This window comes from Acartia tonsa, chromosome 9 (genome assembly GCF_053477335.1).
Source record: "Acartia tonsa isolate MP-2025a chromosome 9, ASM5347733v1, whole genome shotgun sequence".
NCBI lineage: Eukaryota > Metazoa > Arthropoda > Copepoda > Calanoida > Acartiidae > Acartia > Acartia tonsa.
In genome coordinates this window covers 48,318,435-48,338,879 of record NC_137268.1, presented here as the reverse complement: position 1 = coordinate 48,338,879, position 20,445 = coordinate 48,318,435, and the positions used below count along the sequence as shown (strand labels likewise).

At 30.6% G+C, this 20,445-nt stretch overlaps 1 protein-coding gene across 3 annotated transcripts in view; it reads right to left on the bottom strand.

Moving 5' to 3' along the window:
* The window catches only part of LOC145329112 (uncharacterized), a 49,063-nt gene extending 29,605 nt beyond the window's left edge, over positions 1-19,458 (bottom strand). Inside the window, exons 1-7 of one of the 3 annotated variants that reach the window (XM_080173153.1) lie at positions 19,278-19,458; positions 16,192-16,407; positions 15,799-15,892; positions 12,914-12,981; positions 6,671-6,725; positions 6,202-6,296; positions 1,701-1,817 (exon numbers count right to left, since the gene is read on the bottom strand). In XM_080173153.1, coding sequence (XP_080029279.1) covers positions 1,701-1,817; positions 6,202-6,296; positions 6,671-6,725; positions 12,914-12,981; positions 15,799-15,892; positions 16,192-16,404 — 642 coding nt within the window. In that variant the 5' untranslated portion in view covers positions 16,405-16,407; positions 19,278-19,458. Of the gene's footprint in view, positions 1-1,700; positions 1,818-6,201; positions 6,297-6,670; positions 6,726-12,913; positions 12,982-15,798; positions 15,893-16,191; positions 16,408-16,756; positions 16,891-19,277 lie in introns of those variants that run through there. The other 2 variants (XM_080173155.1, XM_080173154.1) reach the window with 2 other exon arrangements.
* Between the last annotated feature and the right edge of the window lie 987 nt (positions 19,459-20,445).

Below are 20,445 nucleotides of genomic sequence, written 5' to 3'. Positions count from 1 at the left end.
ACACTGAAAATAAACCTTATTTACATAACATTTGTTTAAATAGGTTTTAACTATAGTTCCGGACGGTTTTATATCATATGAAAATGCTATTATGAAACAATTACAAATAAATTATTTTTTTACCAGATGGAAAAAGTTACTGAGGGCCACAATCAATATCAAAGATTTTTATCTCAAGTCAAGTTCAAATTAACAAAATTACAAAAATACAATTTTGCTTGAAATAAGCATAAATGTATTTTTGAATTGTGTTACTTTGTACCAAGTTTTTTTTTTAAATCTATTGATTGTGTGGAGGTTTTTTTCCATAGTAGATTCAGACAATACATATTTATTAATAAGTATTAGTAATCAAGCAAACTTTAGATTAATTCATTTTAGTTTTGTCATATCTGCCTTTCTGTTTTGGCAAAATATTTTTTTGTCTACCATGGAAAAAACCTCCAAAATATAGGCTAAATTTATCTTAATTTTACTCTTGAAATATAAAGTTGATGTTAAACTTAAACCTTGTTAATTTATCCAGTTAACAAAAAGAGCAAATTAAGATACATAATTTGATATATTTAAAAAGTATTTTTGGTTCCAATATTCATTCATAAAAACCAAGGCCTTTGATTTGTTAATTATTTTTTGAACACCAATCAAATATATCAAAAGTTTAGCCTGGGCCCTTGAGTTAAAATTGTACCACAGAAAGATAGATATTGGTTGGTTGGTGTGTATAGGTTGACATTCGTAACGGAGAAGGATCAAGGAAAAACAAAAATTATCAATAATGGACAAAAATCCTGAGAAAACAGACACAACTATTAAATAAAAATAGAATCAATACCATATTTTTCAGGCTAATGGAAAAATACAATTTTATTTTATGTGAAGTATTGACTAAAGAGAGAGAGAGAGAGAGAGAGAGATTGGTATAGAGAACGGAGAGAGGTAGGACAAAAGAGACCTCTATTAGAGCAAATAAAAAAAACTTACTTATGCAATACTGGAGAATTAGGTAATTTTACCTTACAACAAAGGAAAAAAGTGAGTAATTATTTTTAATAGACATTTCCAGAGAAACCAATCAAAGAGAGGGGTACGTTTCTGGTAGAATCCGCAAAAGTATGTGTTTTAAGGCTTGAAAATAGTAGTAGAACGATAATATTCACTAAATATGTGTATTTCTTATTGAAAAGAACTATAGACAAAAAAAAATTTAAAACTTAACATAAATTTTTATCGTTCTTCTACTGTTTTTACTTATAACACATAACCTTTACGGATTCTACCAGAAACCTACCCCTCTCTTTATTTCTTATCATACGTGTTTTGTAAATTATCTGTTATGTATTTGATATCAAAATCTTATTACGCTGAATATGAAAAGACCTGTTTTTGTGTGCTCTCGACACAGGCTTAATGGTAAATACAAGACTTAATAGAATACATTATTAATTTAAGAAAAGGGGGAAATTATTATTACTGCCCTATTAAAATAATTTTTTTTGTTTAAAATTTTGTTGAAAATAGTTTTTAAAAAGTCTTTTATTACTTTTCAATTACAAAAATCTAAAAAATTTATTTCCTATTAACTTTGCTTACTCATAATTTCTAAGTACAAAATTTCTTGAATATATATCTATGAAAAAAATAAACTCATAAGGGGTGGGTTGAAAATACTAAGTTGTAAAAATATTAAAATTTCTCACCTGGAGGAAAGTTTTAGCACCTGGGGCTCTGGTTTTCAGCATAATGGAGAGAATGGAGAAAATAATAATTTGGATGGTTGCTCCACCGGCATACCAGTATGGACCAGAGATACCATACTAAAATAATAAAGATTTAATTTAGATTTTAAAAAAATACCTCTGAATAAAAAAAATGTATTTCTTTATTCTTCACTATCGGCTACGCCCCTATCTTCAAGGGACTCTGTATTCGAAGTGGCAGAGAAGGACCAGGAAAATAGTTCAAAATCATACCAGAATTAAATATAAAAATAAAATAGCCTAAAACCATCACAGGACATATGTGAAGCTTACCTAAAATTGAGAATTCTATGGGTTCAGTAGTTATTGAGATCTTAGACTTAAAACTAAAACTCTATATATTTTAAAGAATAGGATTTTATTTATTTATTCTATTTTTTACTATTATTATAATTACCTATGTGGATTTAAATTTAAAGAATAGGTTCTTAAATTGAGTGTTAATGGGTTATACAAAGTAGAAAGTAAAAGTAAATTGAAGATTTAATGGATTAATTTTTAATAACTTGCAGACCTTGTCACCATTTAATGTAATTTTTTCATGAATATTTAATATTTATTTGTTTATGCTGCAAATTTGATCAAATCATGATATTTCATAATTATTTCAGGTTTCATAATCCCTATTGGCCTCAGGGATCTAAAGGGATAAGACAATGGCCGAAAGGTTGATGCGAGTACATCTCCAATAATGATACACAAAAATATTCCTCTTACAATTAGTGGTTGAAACGTTTGGACACTCGACTTAAAGAACCAATCAATCAAATTCAATAAAGTTCCCTAAAGTCGAATAAAGCATTGTTATCAAAAAAAACTTTAGGGACTAGTGTAATAAACAGCCAAACGTCCTCTCCCTTCCTGAGTTAAGGCTTATTTAAAAAAAAATATTTCATGAATGAAATTTGACAGTGAAACTTTTCTAAAATGTATGAAAAAATGCAAAATAACAAATTGTCAATGTAAAGACATCTTTTTACCCTTCATCCAAAATAATATTTTGTTAGCACAGCATTTTTTTCCAAATAGTCTCGCCTAAGTTTGCCTCTCGGAGGCTCGGTTAAGCCTCAGAAAAAGCCACCCCTTGGACCCTCTCCTCTTTATAAACCTATGAATTACCTCTTTTCTCTATTTTTCTCTTTTGCTATATATCCCTTCTCTAAGCTTAAATATATCTATCTATCTAATTACTCAATGCTCTCTTGAATGAGTGTTGTGCCTGGAGTAGGCAGAAAGCAAAATATAGAGAAAGGGAGAAAAGTGGCGCCGCTTTGAAGCTGTTTTACTTTGCCCTGTGTAAATTTTGAACACTGTAATCTAAAGAGAAGCTATTATTTTTGCTTATTTTAAATTATATTATCAAATGTTTTTTAAAAGTCTAAATGACAAAAAAATGCATTTCAAAAGTTTTTTTTTATTTATTATTTACTTCCTTTACAAAAAGCAATAATTTGTATTTTGGGGCTAATTAATAAAAAAACCTTCAATTTTTCTCTCATTTTTACACTTTAAAAAAAGCTGTAATTTCCCTAACCCCGTAAATAAAAGAGTGTCTCTTTTATTTTGTTCAATACATGTATAATAATACTGTAGACAGTGAGCTGAATGGAAATTTCCAAGCGCAAAAAAGGATTTGTATGTTTCAAACTAGACACCAACAGCTTTCAGAGGCAAGAGAGGTCTAGAGAAAGGGTGGTGGGGAAGGGTTAGGGAGTATTTATAGAGGTGGGTAAGAAAGGCTGGGATTTAAAGGGGTAGTGGGGAATTTGGGGATCTTTTGTATCGATCCAGACTACTTAAAAGCTTCTCATATTATTACATTTTAAGGGTCAAAAATAGATTTTTATGAAGAAATATATTTAGACAAATTAAGCTGTTTATCACAAAAAAAACACAATTTTTCCAGAATATTGCTATCTAAAGAGTCTAAAAAAGTGTCAAGCAAACCCATTATTCTAAAAACTTAATGCTAGTCCCAAGATCTTTTACACTTATCATACATATTAATAAGTCCAAATGTACATTTTTTTAAAAAATAACTGCATTGCACAAACTTTAAAAAATTGATGATTTTGATTGGAAAATTCCATGCAGCTGTAAGGGTCATGTTAATATTGTAAATTCCATGAGCTGTGAGGATTATTACGTCAATATTATTTGACCTATCCTATCCTTTACAAGCCTGCCCTTAAAAAAAGCATATTACTCAGCATTTAAATTTGCCTTTCTTCAAAATTGTTGGTATTTCATATTCTTATATAAAATATAACAGGATGTCTATGTATGTGTGTTTTTATGTCTGTACCAAAGGAACTCGATAAACACTAAACCGATATGATTCTCCAATTCTGTGGGCTTTTAATAGGTTCTAAGAAGGTGTCTATCTACTTTGGCAAAGAGTAACACTACCTTCCTAAGAGATATCGCCACTAAAATAATGACATCACCCCCATATATTTATAACTTTTCATTTTTATGACTAAACTCTTAAAATTTCTGCCTAGAGGCCTCCAGCGTTCCTAAATAAATTGGTAAGTTGTAACCGTATTACTTTTTAAAACCAAATTAATACAAGTTGCAGATATGGCTGCCTTAATTATACATCCACCACAAATTTAAAGAAAATTCAGCCTTTAATTACACGACATTTGTCCACTGCTTCTTAATCCGCTATGGGTCTTTAGGTATGGCGCGGTTTTGACTTCCTGACAACTAAGTGATGCTCTGTAATTTACTCAACAATAGCGGATCCTCCCGTTTGAGATTTCAGATTCCAATAAGAAATTCAAAATAAAAAAAAATTAAATTGAAATTAGAAGAACATTTTTGCTTTTAATTGTCTAATAAATTCAAATAAATAAGAATGTTCTAATGAGTATTAAACAGTACAATTTATTATTCTAAAAATGCAGTTATGACAATATGTAAACAGTTAAAAAAAAGAAAAAATAATGTTAATGTTTTCCATATGTCTAATTTTCATAAACGTGATTAAGACAAATAAAAATATAATATGATATATTCTTTTTATCCAAATAGAACACTTATATAAGTTCTTATTAATCTGGATAAAAAAGAATAGTTCTTAGTATAAATACTTTTATCTCTCTCATTATTTATAACTCCTCTTTAAAAACTTGTATTAGAAAATAAGACAGAAATTAGGGACGAAAAAATCCATGAAATCCATGTATAAAAAAACAATAATAAATCCAAACAAGCAATTCACCTTTTTTTGATTGAAATAAAGATAATAGAACTTAAGTCTTTTTGATAACATCATACCAAAACAACACGGTAATCATCATTTTATACATCAAATCGATGGGAAGCTTTTATTCCGTTAAAATTGCTAAATTATGTCATTATGTTTTAAAGCTGAAAAGCTTAAATATTCACATCAACATGAGAACCTTTATTTCTCAAAAATCTTGAATAAGCCTCCTAATTCTCAAAAGTAGAAAAGTATTTATATCCTGACTTGACAAATTAAGCCAACACACTCTTCAAATAATCTTTTCAAATCTAAGTTAAACGAAAAATGATGAAAAAGGGGGAGGTAGGTGTGAGTTTTATGGAACAAAATCAGTGAATATCATCGTTCTACTACTGTTTTTTAAGCCTTAAAACTTACACCTTTACGGAATTTTAGCATAAGCTACCTTCCCCTTAATCATGTACGTTCAAGGATAAGGGTAAAGGTGTGTTTACCCCCCAAACTTTGTTGAAATCCCTCATTTTACCCCCCTCAAATTAAAAAAAATACATCAGATTACCCCCCTCAAACCTATTATATCTCCTCATTTTACCCCAATAAAAAAAAGCTATGAAATTAATCTTATCTCTCTGAAGAATCTGCTTTGAAAGCCTACTGATAAATGAAAAATACACTTATATAACAACTTATGTGTATAATTATAAAACATAGCTTAATTCAAAAATGTAAAACTAAAGTTTTTAGAGTATTAAATCTTCTTAGATGTTTGATGTTAAACAAATAGTCTGAATTTAAAATTAATCTGAAAAGAATTTGTACTTTTATAATCTATTGTATTTCAAATGTTAATTTCGATAAAAATTGTACACCACTTATTCAATTTTGTAAATTACATGTCATGCTATTTTAAATTTTAGAATTAAATGTATATTTCAATGTAACAGCGTTCTATGGGTCTTAATATTATTTTTTATCGAATCGTATTAGACAGCTTTCCGCGGATATCTATATGAGAAAAAAAATACTATCGGAACCAGTTTTAGCCCCTAGGGGCTAAAGGCTATGCTAACAAAACTGGTTACAACTTTATAATTTTTATTTCATTATTAGCAGAAAATTAAGTAAAATACGATGTTTTATGTGATCTTGAGTATGGCTTAGAAGCGGTTCTAATCCAGCGGATATTAATCGGTTTCGACGCAATACTTTAAAAATGATTCCCACCTTGCTTGCCACGGTGGAGGACTGGAGGAGGGTGGCGGACCAGGTCCATTGGGATACAATTGTGGTAGCAGTCAGACCAATAGACACCTTTCCTCCTATAATAAAATATAATGGATAAAGTTTATCCGTGTATATATATATTGACAGGGGAAAATTTGTCGCAAACTTTGGGGTGCTAATTTGAGTTAGAGATGGAAACTATATGTAAATTTTTAGACTGACGGACGCCGACGGTCAGGCAAACTGATTTATAGGGTAGCTTCGCTACTAAAAAGCTTATTACCTGCATCAAAAGCAGTATCAAGATTGTCAGCATCATGGTACACATGGTACACATGGAACGCATGGTACACATGGTACACATAAAGCTTATTACCTGCATCAAAAGCAGTATCAAGATTGTCAGCATCATGGTACACATGGTACACATGGAACGCATGGTACACATGGTACACAAAAAGCTTATTACCTGCATCAAAAGCAGTATCAAGATTGTCAGCATCATGGTACACATGCTTGCGCACCTAAACAAAATTGATTATATCAAAATTCGGGCCACATACCAGTAATTTTGTAAATAAATAATATTTATTAGATATTCTCCATTGAAATGTAACTGAATACCATGACATGATTTTTTATCTTCACCCTGCAGATAAATGACATACAACTTTTCAATTATGACAGTTTTCCTTGGACAGTAAAATGAAAATTATATGGTTAATTCCAGGTTTGTTAGTCACAAGAAATCGAAAGCCAGGGTAACATTGATACAAATATTTTTATTTACAAGTCTCTGGAAACTGTCTATAATAGGATATGATACATGATTTTTCAGTGTGGCTCAGAACCGGTTTTAATTCTGCAGTTATGAATCGATTTCTGAACTGGAGTGGAATATATGTATATTGTTCTTTGGAAAAGCGAAATAAAATAGTTCAATTTTCCTCAACTCTGACCTATCGACAATTACATAGTGTCAAAATTTAGATATTTTTAACTAATTTAATAAAAACTTATAACATTTTAAATATCATTCCATAGTATTTGAATTTAAAAAAAGTCTAAAATATAGTCTCCTCTATATAATTAAAATGTTTTATTTAAATAACTTTTTGTACTTGTTTTAAAAATGCTAGAAATGTCTTGAAAATTCTTAAATATTTAGAAGCATTTTTTCAGATAAAAACTTAAGTTTTAATGAACTTGTTGAGGTGTGAAAAAATAATTAATTTTAATTTTTTTAAATGCAGAAAGTCATTTCCAAGGAATTTATCCTCTTCCTCCCCTCAAGTTAACAAGCAGCATATCAATGGATATAGGATATACATGGATGTATTGAAAATCCGCGTCCATTTAGCTTGCTAATATGAACCGCATTTATTGGCCAGTTTGTTCATCCACTTGGAGGGAAAGGGATGGAAGTAAGGGGGTGGATAGGGGAATAATTATTTTAGCCAGCTTCGAACATCACCTTATCAGAGTACATGAAAATCTGGTGCAACATCCAAGTAATTTTATGTCGACTAGCGCATATCTAATCCCGTAGTCCAAATTTTTTTCCCTTACGTAACCCTACTTAGAAAGCTGTTTCAAATTTAAAGCATATGAATGTTTGAACATGAAATATTTGAGAAAAAGTTATCTTTACGACCTATGCGCTTCTGTGTGTGTACAGCATGCCTTAGGTTATGCAATGTAAAGATCTGGGCTCGGCAGCAGCGCGTCAGCCGCGTGTAAGCCTAGATCAGAGAATCGTCATATTATAACCTTAAAATTCAGTTGGATTTCTTAACCTGTTTAGAAGCAGACAATCCATATTTATGATTATTTTTGTTTGCACACAAAATTTCAGCTTATTTTTCGCGGCTGCCGAGCCCTGGTAAAGATTATGGGCAGTATCTAAAGCTTTTGTATTATTTAGATAGGTTTATTTCATAAATTTTGCTAATTTTTTAATTAGTGAACAATAATATTGTATGCTCATTAAATTAGTTTGCTTAAGGAAATAGTATAATAGGCAAATGAGTATACAAATTGATTTATAGCTTCAGACAGTTAGAATGACCTTCTGTTGGGCGGGTGTATGAAAAAGTTATCTGTAAAGTCATTCTAGGAATGTAGTATGTCAGATATAAGTTCTGGACAAACAGACACAATCTATTAATTCATTTTATTATTGTGAACACAGTAAACATGAACAGAATACATCAAGGCTCGGCAGCCGCGCGTCAGTCTACTGCAAGTCTCAGGGTAATCAATGTTTCTCAATATCAAAAATCCGCTGGAAGCCTAAACCTGACCTAAATTACGGTAATCTTTATTTTCAAAACAAATTTTAAAGCCGCGGCTGCAGAGTCCTGAAATATACCAATCTAAAGACAATTTCTCCAAGTTCATGGCATATACAGATTTAAAAAATCATACATATATTTCATTTTTCCTTTATTATTTTTACCCCAAATAACTTATTTGTAACTTTCTTATATTACCAACTTTTCATTTGAGTGTTTATTCTCTCTTTACCCTTCAGTAAACTTTATTTTAGGCCTGAAACATACTTTTTAATGTTAGGATTGTTTACATTTTGAACTTGTTTTTACGAATAAGAATTTGCAAACAGCATGAATAAAAATTATGTAATATTAAGTTTGGTATTATTGCAGCTACTCTCTAAGAAAGTTTTACTTTTAAGTCCGTTCCTTTAACTATTTTATCAACCAAAAGCATTAATATGATTTCAAGTATGGCTTTGAAACAGATGAAAATCCGCTGGTTTAGAATCGATTCCTAGCCATACTGAAACATTTATACAGCATCGTATTATTGACAATTTTCCACGAATTTTAAAATAAAAATCATAAAATTAATACAAGTTTTAAGCCTGGGTTTTAATTTTTCCTTTAATTATCCATAGTGGAAAGCTGTCAAAAATTCGATGCGATAAATAACTATTAATATATAAATTTTGTGCGCTTCATAAGCTTTGTCTAGAAAATATAACATAAAAGCGAAATAAGACGAAAAAAACTATTATCTTTTACAATGTAAATTTTAGGGAATTTTAATTAGCATGGCATTAATACACATTCTTTTAGATTTTAACGCTGAGAGAAAGCAATTATACTCCTCCTTTCCCATTTACATAGTATACATACATAAAGAGACGCCTGGCTCATAGGCTAGTCGTTTTAAGGCCTATGTAATTTAAGAAATTTAAAAGAATTTTCAAAAAATAAACTTCCTAAAAAACCTGTAAAATTCAAGAACAATGAAAATAATTAAATAAAAAAATTATTTATCTATCTAAGGACAATAAGATATATTTTACTTTTTCTAATGGAGTTACGAACTTACAGACTAACTATAGTAGTACAGTAGCTGCACTTGTACAACTGTTGTCCTCATAAATTTGTATAATGTAATAAAACTAAAAGCGCGCCAAGTCATTGCTTAGGAATGCCGACGGCCTAGGCCTTTAGGCCTCTATGACTTTAGGGTCAAGATCACTTTCTTGATGATAGGCTAATTCAAGGTCCTATTTTCTACAGTGCATAAAAAGTTTATTTTATAAAATGTAATAAACAAAAAGAATTGGTTCAACTTTTAGAAGCAGTTTTTTTGCACTTTATACTTTGTACATTCTTGGTCTACTTGGTATCTGTTATCAATTTCAATTTTTTTGTCAAAACAAAGCTTTCTTCTGTATTCATTTAAATCAGGAGAGGAAAAAGAACATTTTTATTAGCACAGCTTCGCTATAACTACAACTATACATCATCTAACCATAAACGGATAACAATTGCTAGCTTTTAATACAAAATAATATTATATTTATTATATTTTTGTTTATTTAGAGAATGTTTACTGTTAAAGAGGCCTGTTTAAAGAAAATAAAACTACAAATTTATACAAACTGCGAAATAAATTAAAACTCTCCATGTTGCTAATTTTCTCGATGGAACAAAACTTTAATTAAATTTTCGTGTTAACTTAATTCAAAACTTTATATAGACATGGTACCATGGGAATAGAATATAGATTTAAAACAACGATGTTAAAATAAAACTCCAAATGTTAGTTAGTCTGTAAGAAAACAAAGCACTAACAAAAAAACAAATTTGACTGACGGACGGACGGACAGTGAATTATAGAGTAGCTTTATTACTTACACAGTTTAGTTTTACAAGGTTATATAACGTTTAAGGGGCGATGGAGCTTAATTGACTATTATTTGAGATAGAATTCTGCTTTTACATTTTAAGCCTTTCTTATAACTTCCTTTCAAAATGTTTGTCTATAAGTAATATGGTAAATGTGACTTTACAAATAATAATATGTAGACAACAAGTTGAAACAAGTAAAAAAACTGTTAAGCATAACAATAAACAATAATAATTCTTAAAAATTAACACTTAAAATACCGCTGATGTATGAAACAAATGTCTTAATAAGCAATTATTTTTGAAGTATACTTATAAAAAGCTGACTGTTTAGTAAATACACTGAAAGTATGAAATATTGTTAGCTATAGTTGCTAGTCAGCTCTGCTTGCATTTATTTTTAAAATTTTACATCAGAACATCTAATGATTTAAAGCGTAAATAACTTATCTTTGAAAAAAATGCTTTGCCCCCAAACTAATGCATGCTAAAAATCCTAGAAATGTCGGGCATTTTTTTCAAAATGTCAAATTTTTTACATTTCCTATAAGTCATTAGAAGACCTATATTTTTAAATCCACAATTGTTGGGTGTATGTATATACATTTGTTATTTGAAAGTAAAAGTTTTAATAAAGTATATTAGACCTTAATAAAGCATGTAATATAAAATTTAAGAAAGGAATATGGGGTTATCATCTTCAGATTTTTTTCAATTTTGAAAATGTATACCCCTGCCTCCACCCCCCCCCCCCCCTAACATTTAGGTTAGGTTATATGGCTAGGGGGCCGAGAACCAGCGGCTAGGCAGACTAGGGGCTGAGAGCTGCGGCTAGGCAGGCCAGGGAGGCTAAAGGTGTGGTAACTAGCTTATTGAATAGAAATTTATACTTTAAATGACTTTTTCAATCAATAATAAATGTAATGTTTATTTTCTTAGTTGTTTTGAAACATATGAATGACTGTACAAAAGTAAGGAATGCTATTGTATTTCAAAGGTCATATTTGAGTTAAGTTTAAGCAATGTACAATACAAAATATTTTGTATATTCTAAATATTAACTATATTACAGTACCTCTAAATAACAAAATATATCTAAAAGAAAATATTGAGATAATAAATTGCCCTCCCTTAGATATCTAATTAGTTTAAAAGTAGCAGCACTACGAAAATTAAAATTAGCACATAAATTTTCACAGAAAATGTACTGAACATATGTGACTAGCTTTTTGTTGGAGCACTAACCCCCAAAATTACATACAAGAAATGCGTAAAATACAACAAAAATACACAAAAAGACGCCCCAAATTGCGTAACACATGTTTATCCAAAACTTTAAAAATAAACAAGAATGACATCATAAAAAATAAGCATAGCCAAACATTAGAAAATTAAAGATGTTTTTACTGGGGAAAAATAATAGTTTTTCTACTAAAAATGCTTCACATTGTTAATAAGAACAAATAGCTTTAGGAAAATCTTTACTCTAAAATTATTCTTTGAACCCTAAAAAATTTCTTATTTGAAATCAGACAAAACATAATTCATTGGAATTTAAGCAATGTTTATACAAAAAGGCTAAGATATATAATACTAGGTTTGATTGCTTAGAATAGTGTAACTACTTTAAAACTTCATTTTATGATTTAATGGTTATTGGCAATGTTATTTTTTTATATATCAAATCAGATATCAATATATAAAACTTCTAACTATACTTTTTATGTTTCATGAGATCACTCATTTTATTACATGTTTTGACATACATAATTGTAAATGGGGTAAACAAATGTTAAAATTATTGTTTGTCTATCTGTCTGTCTGTTATTTAGGACACAATAATTCACAGAAAAAAAAAAGATAAACTAGATTTTATTTTTAAAACGGAATTAAAATTCTTTACATATATTTTTTACAACTGATAATAACATAAAACTACTTAATTCAGAAATAATTTAAATTTATAGTTAGATGGCTTTTAATGAATAAGGTTGTGCTTGTTTTAATTCAAATTAAGGTTAATATGAAGTTCAATCCATGTGTTTAATTAAACAATTAAATAAATTAAATAATTGAGATAATTATTGCTAATTAACAAATTAGTATTGATACTGTCCAACGCGTTTTACACATCACAAGTTAGAAAAAAAAGGGGGTATAGTCCCTTCCGTGGCAACGCTCCTTAAGGGGGCGATTCTTCGTTTTTTTCACAATAGCTTTTCTCCTATTTCTAGCCCAACGTTGGCTCTAACCATGCGGGGCCAATTGCCTAACCCTGTGGGGCAACCACCTAACCCAATATAATCTAACCTAACCTAAAATAACCTATCAAAAACCATTTTAAAAATATGACAAATCGCCCCTTAAGGGGTGTTGCTACGAAAGGGACTATTCCCAAAAATGGATGATAGATATAGGTACACAGTTAAACAGTAACCAAATAGTTAAATCTTTTTAGCATCTTATAGAACAAAAGCGTGCTGTAATTGTTCTCAATATTTTAGAGGAATTATTATTTTTGAAAGGCAGATGGGGAAAAGCTGACTTACCATTTGGAAAGCATAAGCAATACCAGCAGCAAACACACCCACAAACAGGAAAATCAGCAAAGCAGCGCCTGAAATAAATTAAATATATAAATATATTTCTCGTATTCATTCGAATCCGTTGAATAGGAACCGGTTCTCATCCATACGAAAAAACTATGTCTAGCATCGTATTATATCCAGCTTTCTACGAATATAAAAATGTACAATTATAAGATTAGCCCGTGCCTTCGGCACCTCGGGGCTAAAAAACTTAATCTTATAATTGTACATTCTACATCCGCGGAAAGCCGTTTATAATACGATGCGAGAAATAACTAATAACTTCTGATGGAATGTCAGGTGCATGAGTCATACGAAAAAACTATGTCTATCATCGTATTATATCCAGCTTTCTACGAATATAAAAATGTACAATTATAAGATTAGCCCGTGCCTTCGGCACCTCGGGGCTAAAAAACTTAATCTTATAATTGTACATTCTACATCCGCGGAAAGCCGTTTATAATACGATGCGAGAAATAACTAATAACTTCTGATAGAATGTCAGGTGCATGAGTCATCTGACAATGGCTTCTAAACCAATGACCTCACCTAAGACTTTCTAAAAGTGTACAGTTGTCTTTTTGTACTATGGGATGGACAAGAATAGGTTTACATTCCTAACTGACAATTGATTTGTTCGTTTTAACTTTTTCTTAAGGAAAATTGCACTTTTTTACATCTAAGTCTTTTAGGATATATAGATACAATGCTTTTTAAAGATAGAAAGATAGTTCTAAATATTTTCTAATACTAATGACCTGTAGAATCTTATTAAAGGGGATGGAGGGTAGATATTGCAGATATTGTTTGTTTAAATTTTACATATAAAAAGAATATTTATTATCGCCTCGTATTAAAGACAGATTTTCGCGGATAATGAAATACATAACAAAACTGCTAAAAATTTGTTTGAAAATGGTTATTACTTTTTTAACTTCAGGTAAAAAACATGTTTTTAGCTTATGCAATTGAGAAAAAAAAAGTTTTATGTAAACACTCAAGACACGTGAGAAATCTTCCAAATTAATTAGTACTATTTAACAGTAAATAAAAATCATAAACAAAATATTCTTTTAGTCAATATCGTCTATGAATCTCTAAAGAATATTTAATTTTTGGCAAATTATAATTGAGCTTTATATGCTTAGGTAATCCTCTTATGGATGGACGAAAACTCAATAGCTATAAAGTAGCTACACTACTAAATAGAAACAAATCATATTGAATAAAGTTGTATGAAGTTATTTTACAACTTTTCACTATTTTATAAATATTTAATAAAGTTTAAATATCACTTAACCCTTACAGATCGGGGGGGGGGGGTCATATTGACCCCCCCCTCTATTTTTTCAATGTCATTTTTTTTGTAGGTAAGATAGAGAGTTGTGACTTCATGACTTTTTAAGTTTAGTAATTTTACGTTGGCAAGAGTTGATCTTATAAGGATATCTGGTCTGTGTCGGTCGTGGCGTCCGGTCAAAGCCGGTTGGGTAGCACCAAAATTTAAAAAAAAAACTAAATAATTCTTGATTTCTACATTATGACTTTGTATATAAGATAGAAACCTAAAATTTTTTTGTTGAATACTGAGATATCAATGACCTTATGAGAAAAGTGGTGTTATGACCGTTTGACCGCACCCTGACCGACTTTATGACCGATTTTTGTCCGGCTTTTACTACAGACATATATCATGAATATCGTGGCTTCTATTACAGCTAGAGACCTATAAATTTTTCTGGTAAATCCTTGAGCAATAATAAACAGATAAAAATATTAATTGGCGCCGCCAACCGCCGTTTTACCGCCGTAACCGCCGAAAATGGCGGTTTCCGTTATTTGCCGTTTTTCGGCGATGATCAGAAAAAGTAATTTTTTTGGTATGAAAAATAAAAGTTCGTCCTAAAATTTGGTCATCCTAGCTGCAAAATTGGCCGCTCTACAGCTGTTTTAAAATTTAGCGGCTGGCCGCTAAAAAGCGGCTAAGGAGCGGTCTGGCCGCTATGACTAGAAAAAGTAATTTTCTCTAAAAATAAACATGAACCACCAGAAAAAAATTTTACGTCTTTATCTGTAACAGAAGCCGAGATAGAGGGGGGGGTCAATATGACCCCCCCCCCCCCCCCGATCTATTAAGGTGGGAATAGGGGCCCGATCTGTAAGGGTTAAACACTCATATTTTAAATAATATCAATTGTAAAAAAATATTCTACATCATAATTTAACCATTTATAATTTCTTGTTAAAAGAACTTCGTTTTAATGGATTTTGTCATCCTTTTCATAATCAATAATTCAATAGTTTGCGCAACATAATTGAAAATTAAATTATATAGAATTAAACATTTAGTTTTATTGCTATTTGTGTATGTTTTTACAATTTAATGACGCATAATTTTTCTTTATAAAACTAAAAAAAAATAAACAAGGATTACAAAATCCGTAAGTAGTGAAGCATAAAAATTCTGATGAAAGGCAGCCCGACTGTCACGGATGTTTTCTTAAAACGATGGGAAATTTAATTTTGATATTCTTAACTACAAAAATTTCGAAAATCGGACCATAAACACCAAAAATATGGGGGAAAATGTAGAAAAATATAAAAATAGCTCAAAACCTGCTAAAAATGAGTCCAACCGTAATGGATGCTTGATAGTTAATTAAGCTCCTTAATGATGGAAATACTGTTAAAAAGTTTCAGACTTCTATCTTTTATAGAGCCGAGAAAATAACGTATCCCCCAAAACGTTAAAGATATACATACAGACAGACGGACATTACAAATTAAAGAGTAGCTTCGCTGCTAAAAATGCATGTATTTCTCTCTGTCTAAGTATGTATTACCTAGATTAACAGTGGGCTGAACTCCGCGCTCAATAGGCCTGGTGAGGGCTGCCTTGCGGGCGTTAATCACTCGAGACGAACACATTTCCGGGGTCTATGATAAAAAAAAAATAAAAAATGTCTAATAATTCCATGAAACTTTTTGTAATATTATACTATAAGAAAATTTTGGGTGACAATTTATATTTAAAAAGAAAAAAAGATACTATCTTTGCTATGCATCCAAAATCGTACCTAGCTCATAACTATTATAGCAATCATTTTACAAAGTTTGAAATCAATTGTACAATTCTAGAATGCCTAAATGAAGTAAAAGAAGAAACCCGTTATGAACAAACGGACATACAAACCTAATTATAGAAATACTTCGCTTTTAAAAAGGTTTTTGATTACCTCTCCATCTCTGGAGCCCTTGATAACATACTCGGTGAGGTAAGGCGTGCCAGTTGCTCTGTTAGTCTCATCCACAGTGGCTGCAGTCGTCACAGGTTCCGTTACAAAATCCGCGAAATCTCCAGTGGCGAGGGCGCCATAGCTAACCAGGTGGAGGCAGAAGAGGAGGGCGAGTGTTGAGGCGAGTGGCCAGTGCGAGTTTATTATAGCCATTACCTAAACAATAACATAGCATCTTATTAATATTTTTTTATTGTTAAAGTAACAAAAGTAACAGGATATCTGTCTGTGTGTGTAGCGAAAGATCTCGCTGACCGATATACTGATATAGTTCTTCTTTTCAGTGAAGTATCTCAAAGGTCAATTTTCTCAGGCGTACAATAATTCTAAATTAACAACTGCAAAAATGGCAGCTGAATCCATAATTTCAACAACCGCCATAAAATTACACATAAAATACACAGCTCTAGGTCTTAGAATATAATTTTTTTACATCAAATATATCATAGACAAAAATTTAAGCCATAAAAACTAAACTAATTAAATATGTACTGATAAATTTTACCTTAAATCTTGAATTTTAACGGTTAATTTTTTTATTATTTAAGGAATGTCAATCACAAATAACTTATAATTCAAACTTCTAATACATAAAATTCAATATTTCAAACATTACACCACTTCTTGTTTATTTCAACTAAATTCTTATTTTTTGTTTTGGGGTCAGTCAATAATAATACATACAATAAAGGGGGAGGGGGGGGGGTATATAAAGGGGGAAATGATTGAAATAGGTTGCTGCTAGGGATGAAAAAATGGGATTATAATCAGGAATCTTAAGGGATAAGACAATAGGCAATAAATTGTTGATCATCTCCAATTGCGATAAACAAATTTAACCCGTTTGTAGATTAAAATTTTTGGTGGTTAAGCTTAGAAACTGAATGCTTGTACCAACTAATCTATAGATTCAATGGAATTGCCCAAAATATTTAAGCAAGAGATTGTATATATAATACTTTGGTACTGTCAAGATTTTCAGTCCAATGTACCTTCCCTCCCGGGATAAAATTCCAAATCTGATTGAAAGATCATTGAAATTACAATGTTGTAATAACCACTACAACTAGTTTTTAGGATGGAAGATTGGTTTACTGCTATTGTCCTATCTCTGTTTGAAAACAGAGAAACCTAGAAGTTTCATTATTTCCCCTTACAAAAGTTGTTCTAAAAGGGGGAGTTAAACGCCAAAGAAGGCGATAGTGCTTATGTATTATAAATATTTATGATGTATTATAAAAGAATTTTAAATATTTTACAATAACCTTTATATGTTATTAGTTCAAGTTTACGTGATTTTTCAAAAATTACGCAAATTTGACCCACAAATTATTGATTTCCCAAGAGAATTTTTGAAAATGGCATGCCCTTACTGCATATACTTTTCTACCAATGGTTTGAATCAAATAATGTGGTAATTTTGTTTGTTTATAATTTATAAAAATTTATCATAATTGTCTTATCCTTTAAAATCCATAAATTTCTCCCCTCGCGATTTGGTGGTGTTTTAGAAAAGGGGGTGGAGTAATTATTTATTTAATCCTTATTTTCTCTATAAAATATTTCAATTATTTGGTATTTCCTTAAGCCTATTTAAATTTAAAATTTAATAAGATGATGTACGTATTCATCTATTAACCTTACTTTTAATCATTCTTAACGTTGACTTTCAAGTATGGCTTTGAAACCGATTATATCCACTGGATTTGAACCGCTTTTTAGCCATAATAAAAAGTCATGTATAGCATCGTATTACAGACATTTTTCCACGAATATTAAGACAAAGCATAAAATTAAAACCTGTTTTGTGAGACCGGGCCTTTCTCCCTCGGGAATAACAAAACTTGTTTCAATCTTTATTTTTTTTATTTTAATGTCCACAGAAAGCTGTGATAAATAACTATTGTAAAATTGATTGATCTTTTTAAATACTGGTATTGTATCTATAGACATAAATTGATATAATAACAGCAAAAAGCTTGAGTGTTATGCAGCTATTGTTTTGTCAAAGAAATGTAAATAAGGGCAGATAATTGCAATAGAAATTTGATCCTTTTTCAATAAAACAAATCACGTTTTGTGTTTGTAGACGAATTATATTCTTGTACTTCTAAATTTATGTAAATCCTACGAATGCAGCTTTTCTTTAAGCCTTCGCGCTGTTTGGACTATTAGACTTGTGTGAATGATTAGATTTAGTATTTTTGGACGTAAATTCATATAAATAATAAATCAATTATTAATATCATAAACATTTACAAATATATGCAGTCAAATTTTTATTTATATGGTTAATTTATATATGAAAAATTTCTTCCCTAATAGCAATTTCCTTAAAGGTAGGAAGAATGCAGTAATGTGCATTCACACATTGTTTTCATACAGGCCAAATTAGTAAGAATTTCTGCTAAAATATTATTACATATATGGTTGATAAAAGTATCTGGTAGTAAGTGCCGGGAAAATTAGATATTATGTATAAAACTGTGCAAAAATTATTGAATCATATCTATACTTTGTTTTGGTATGTTATGGCTAAATTATTAACATGCTTTGTATGTTATCATCCTTGTTTTTAAACTGTAATAAACAATTGAATATAAGGTTTCATTCCAGGAAATAATTTTGTACTATTTCTAACACCTCTAGTGGCTTCGACCCTAGTTTCTAGGAACATTTTAGCCATTGGTAGGTTGATGGGAGAGACAGAAAATAGCCTTAGACCATCTCTTTAGACTTTAATTTGAAAAAAAATAAGATTAAACCATCCTAGGATACCTGTGAAGCTTACTACTTTATATAATAGGATCTTCCTTGAAAAAGATGCATCTAATGATTTGATTTTCAACAAACCTTGTGAATATACTAACACGCATCTTTCTACTTTTATTACATAAGATCATGTAATTTCCCCATTCCCAGACACAATTTTTTTTTATCAAAACATATGCGATAACGTTTTGGGCACAAGATTTAAGATATTTTAAAATGACAACGCTAAAAAACAAAAAAAACTAAATGATTACCTGCTAAAATTAAAGTTGATTTAAAGGTTTTCTTTTATTTCAAGTGAAACAAATTATTAAAATTAGTTTAATTTGATACGAGGATAAAGTATCTGAAGCTGTCGAAGCTGTAAGAGGTTTCTAGAAGAACTGAATGTGAGACTAGCAAAATTCTGTGCGCTCTCAAACTTACTCTCAGAGGTTGTGTGTGTGTGTGTGTGCACATTCCTCCGATAGTTTTCCCCACACACCTCTCTCCCACACCTCCAAGTCTCCTATCTATCTATTTATCTCTTTCCCTTTCTATTTTCTTTCTCTCTTTCTCCCTCTCACACCCACAATATCTTTCTATCTTAAACCCTCTGTTCCTCTTATTATGTCTCACTCTCTCTCTCTTTCTCTCTCTTTCTTTCTCTTTTCTCCCCATCAGCCTACCTCTGAATTTCTCTTTCTTTTCCATTATACTATTTTACTCTATCTCTCTCCTTCAATTCATATCTCCTACTCTTTTAACTTTCTTTCCATATCTTTTTCTCTTCCTTTAGCTATTTTCTTTTATTTGTCACCTCCTTTCATTCTTTTCCCGCCCTATCTAACCCTTTATTTTTATTTTATATGCCCTTCCCCTTCTCCCTGCTTCCACCTTTCTTAGTGTACTGTAATGTACACAAAGTAGGAATTCTATTGGCTAAAAATTTCAAGCCTTCGTTTTTGATTGGTCAATAACAATACTAGATTTGTTTCTATTGGGTAAAATGGGCCCCTTATCTATTAATTGGCAGCTGACCAAATATTTGTTAGTTTTTGACCATGATTTGGCAAGGGTAAACCCATTCCCTTTTTATTTAATTCCCTTATTTATTTTTTTAAAAGGGCAGCTCCTAGATAACTAACAGAAAAGTTATGTTTTGACCTAAAACTGTTTTAGACGGCTTGGCTACAGATTGTATTGGATAGCTGCAGTTGTGGCTTTATGCACAGTGGTCCTCAAGGCAAAAGAAGTTTGACAAAACCTACCACAAAAACGGACTATATGGCCATCAAATATACACATTGGAGGGCCAGGAACTGATTTTCTTAAAATCATAGCTGTTCCTTCTTGGGGTTTATTCCATTTTAAAGTTAACAGACCAAATTCCCTAAAAAATCAAGGTTGTTTGTCGCGATTTTGTTGCTTTGGATTCAAACC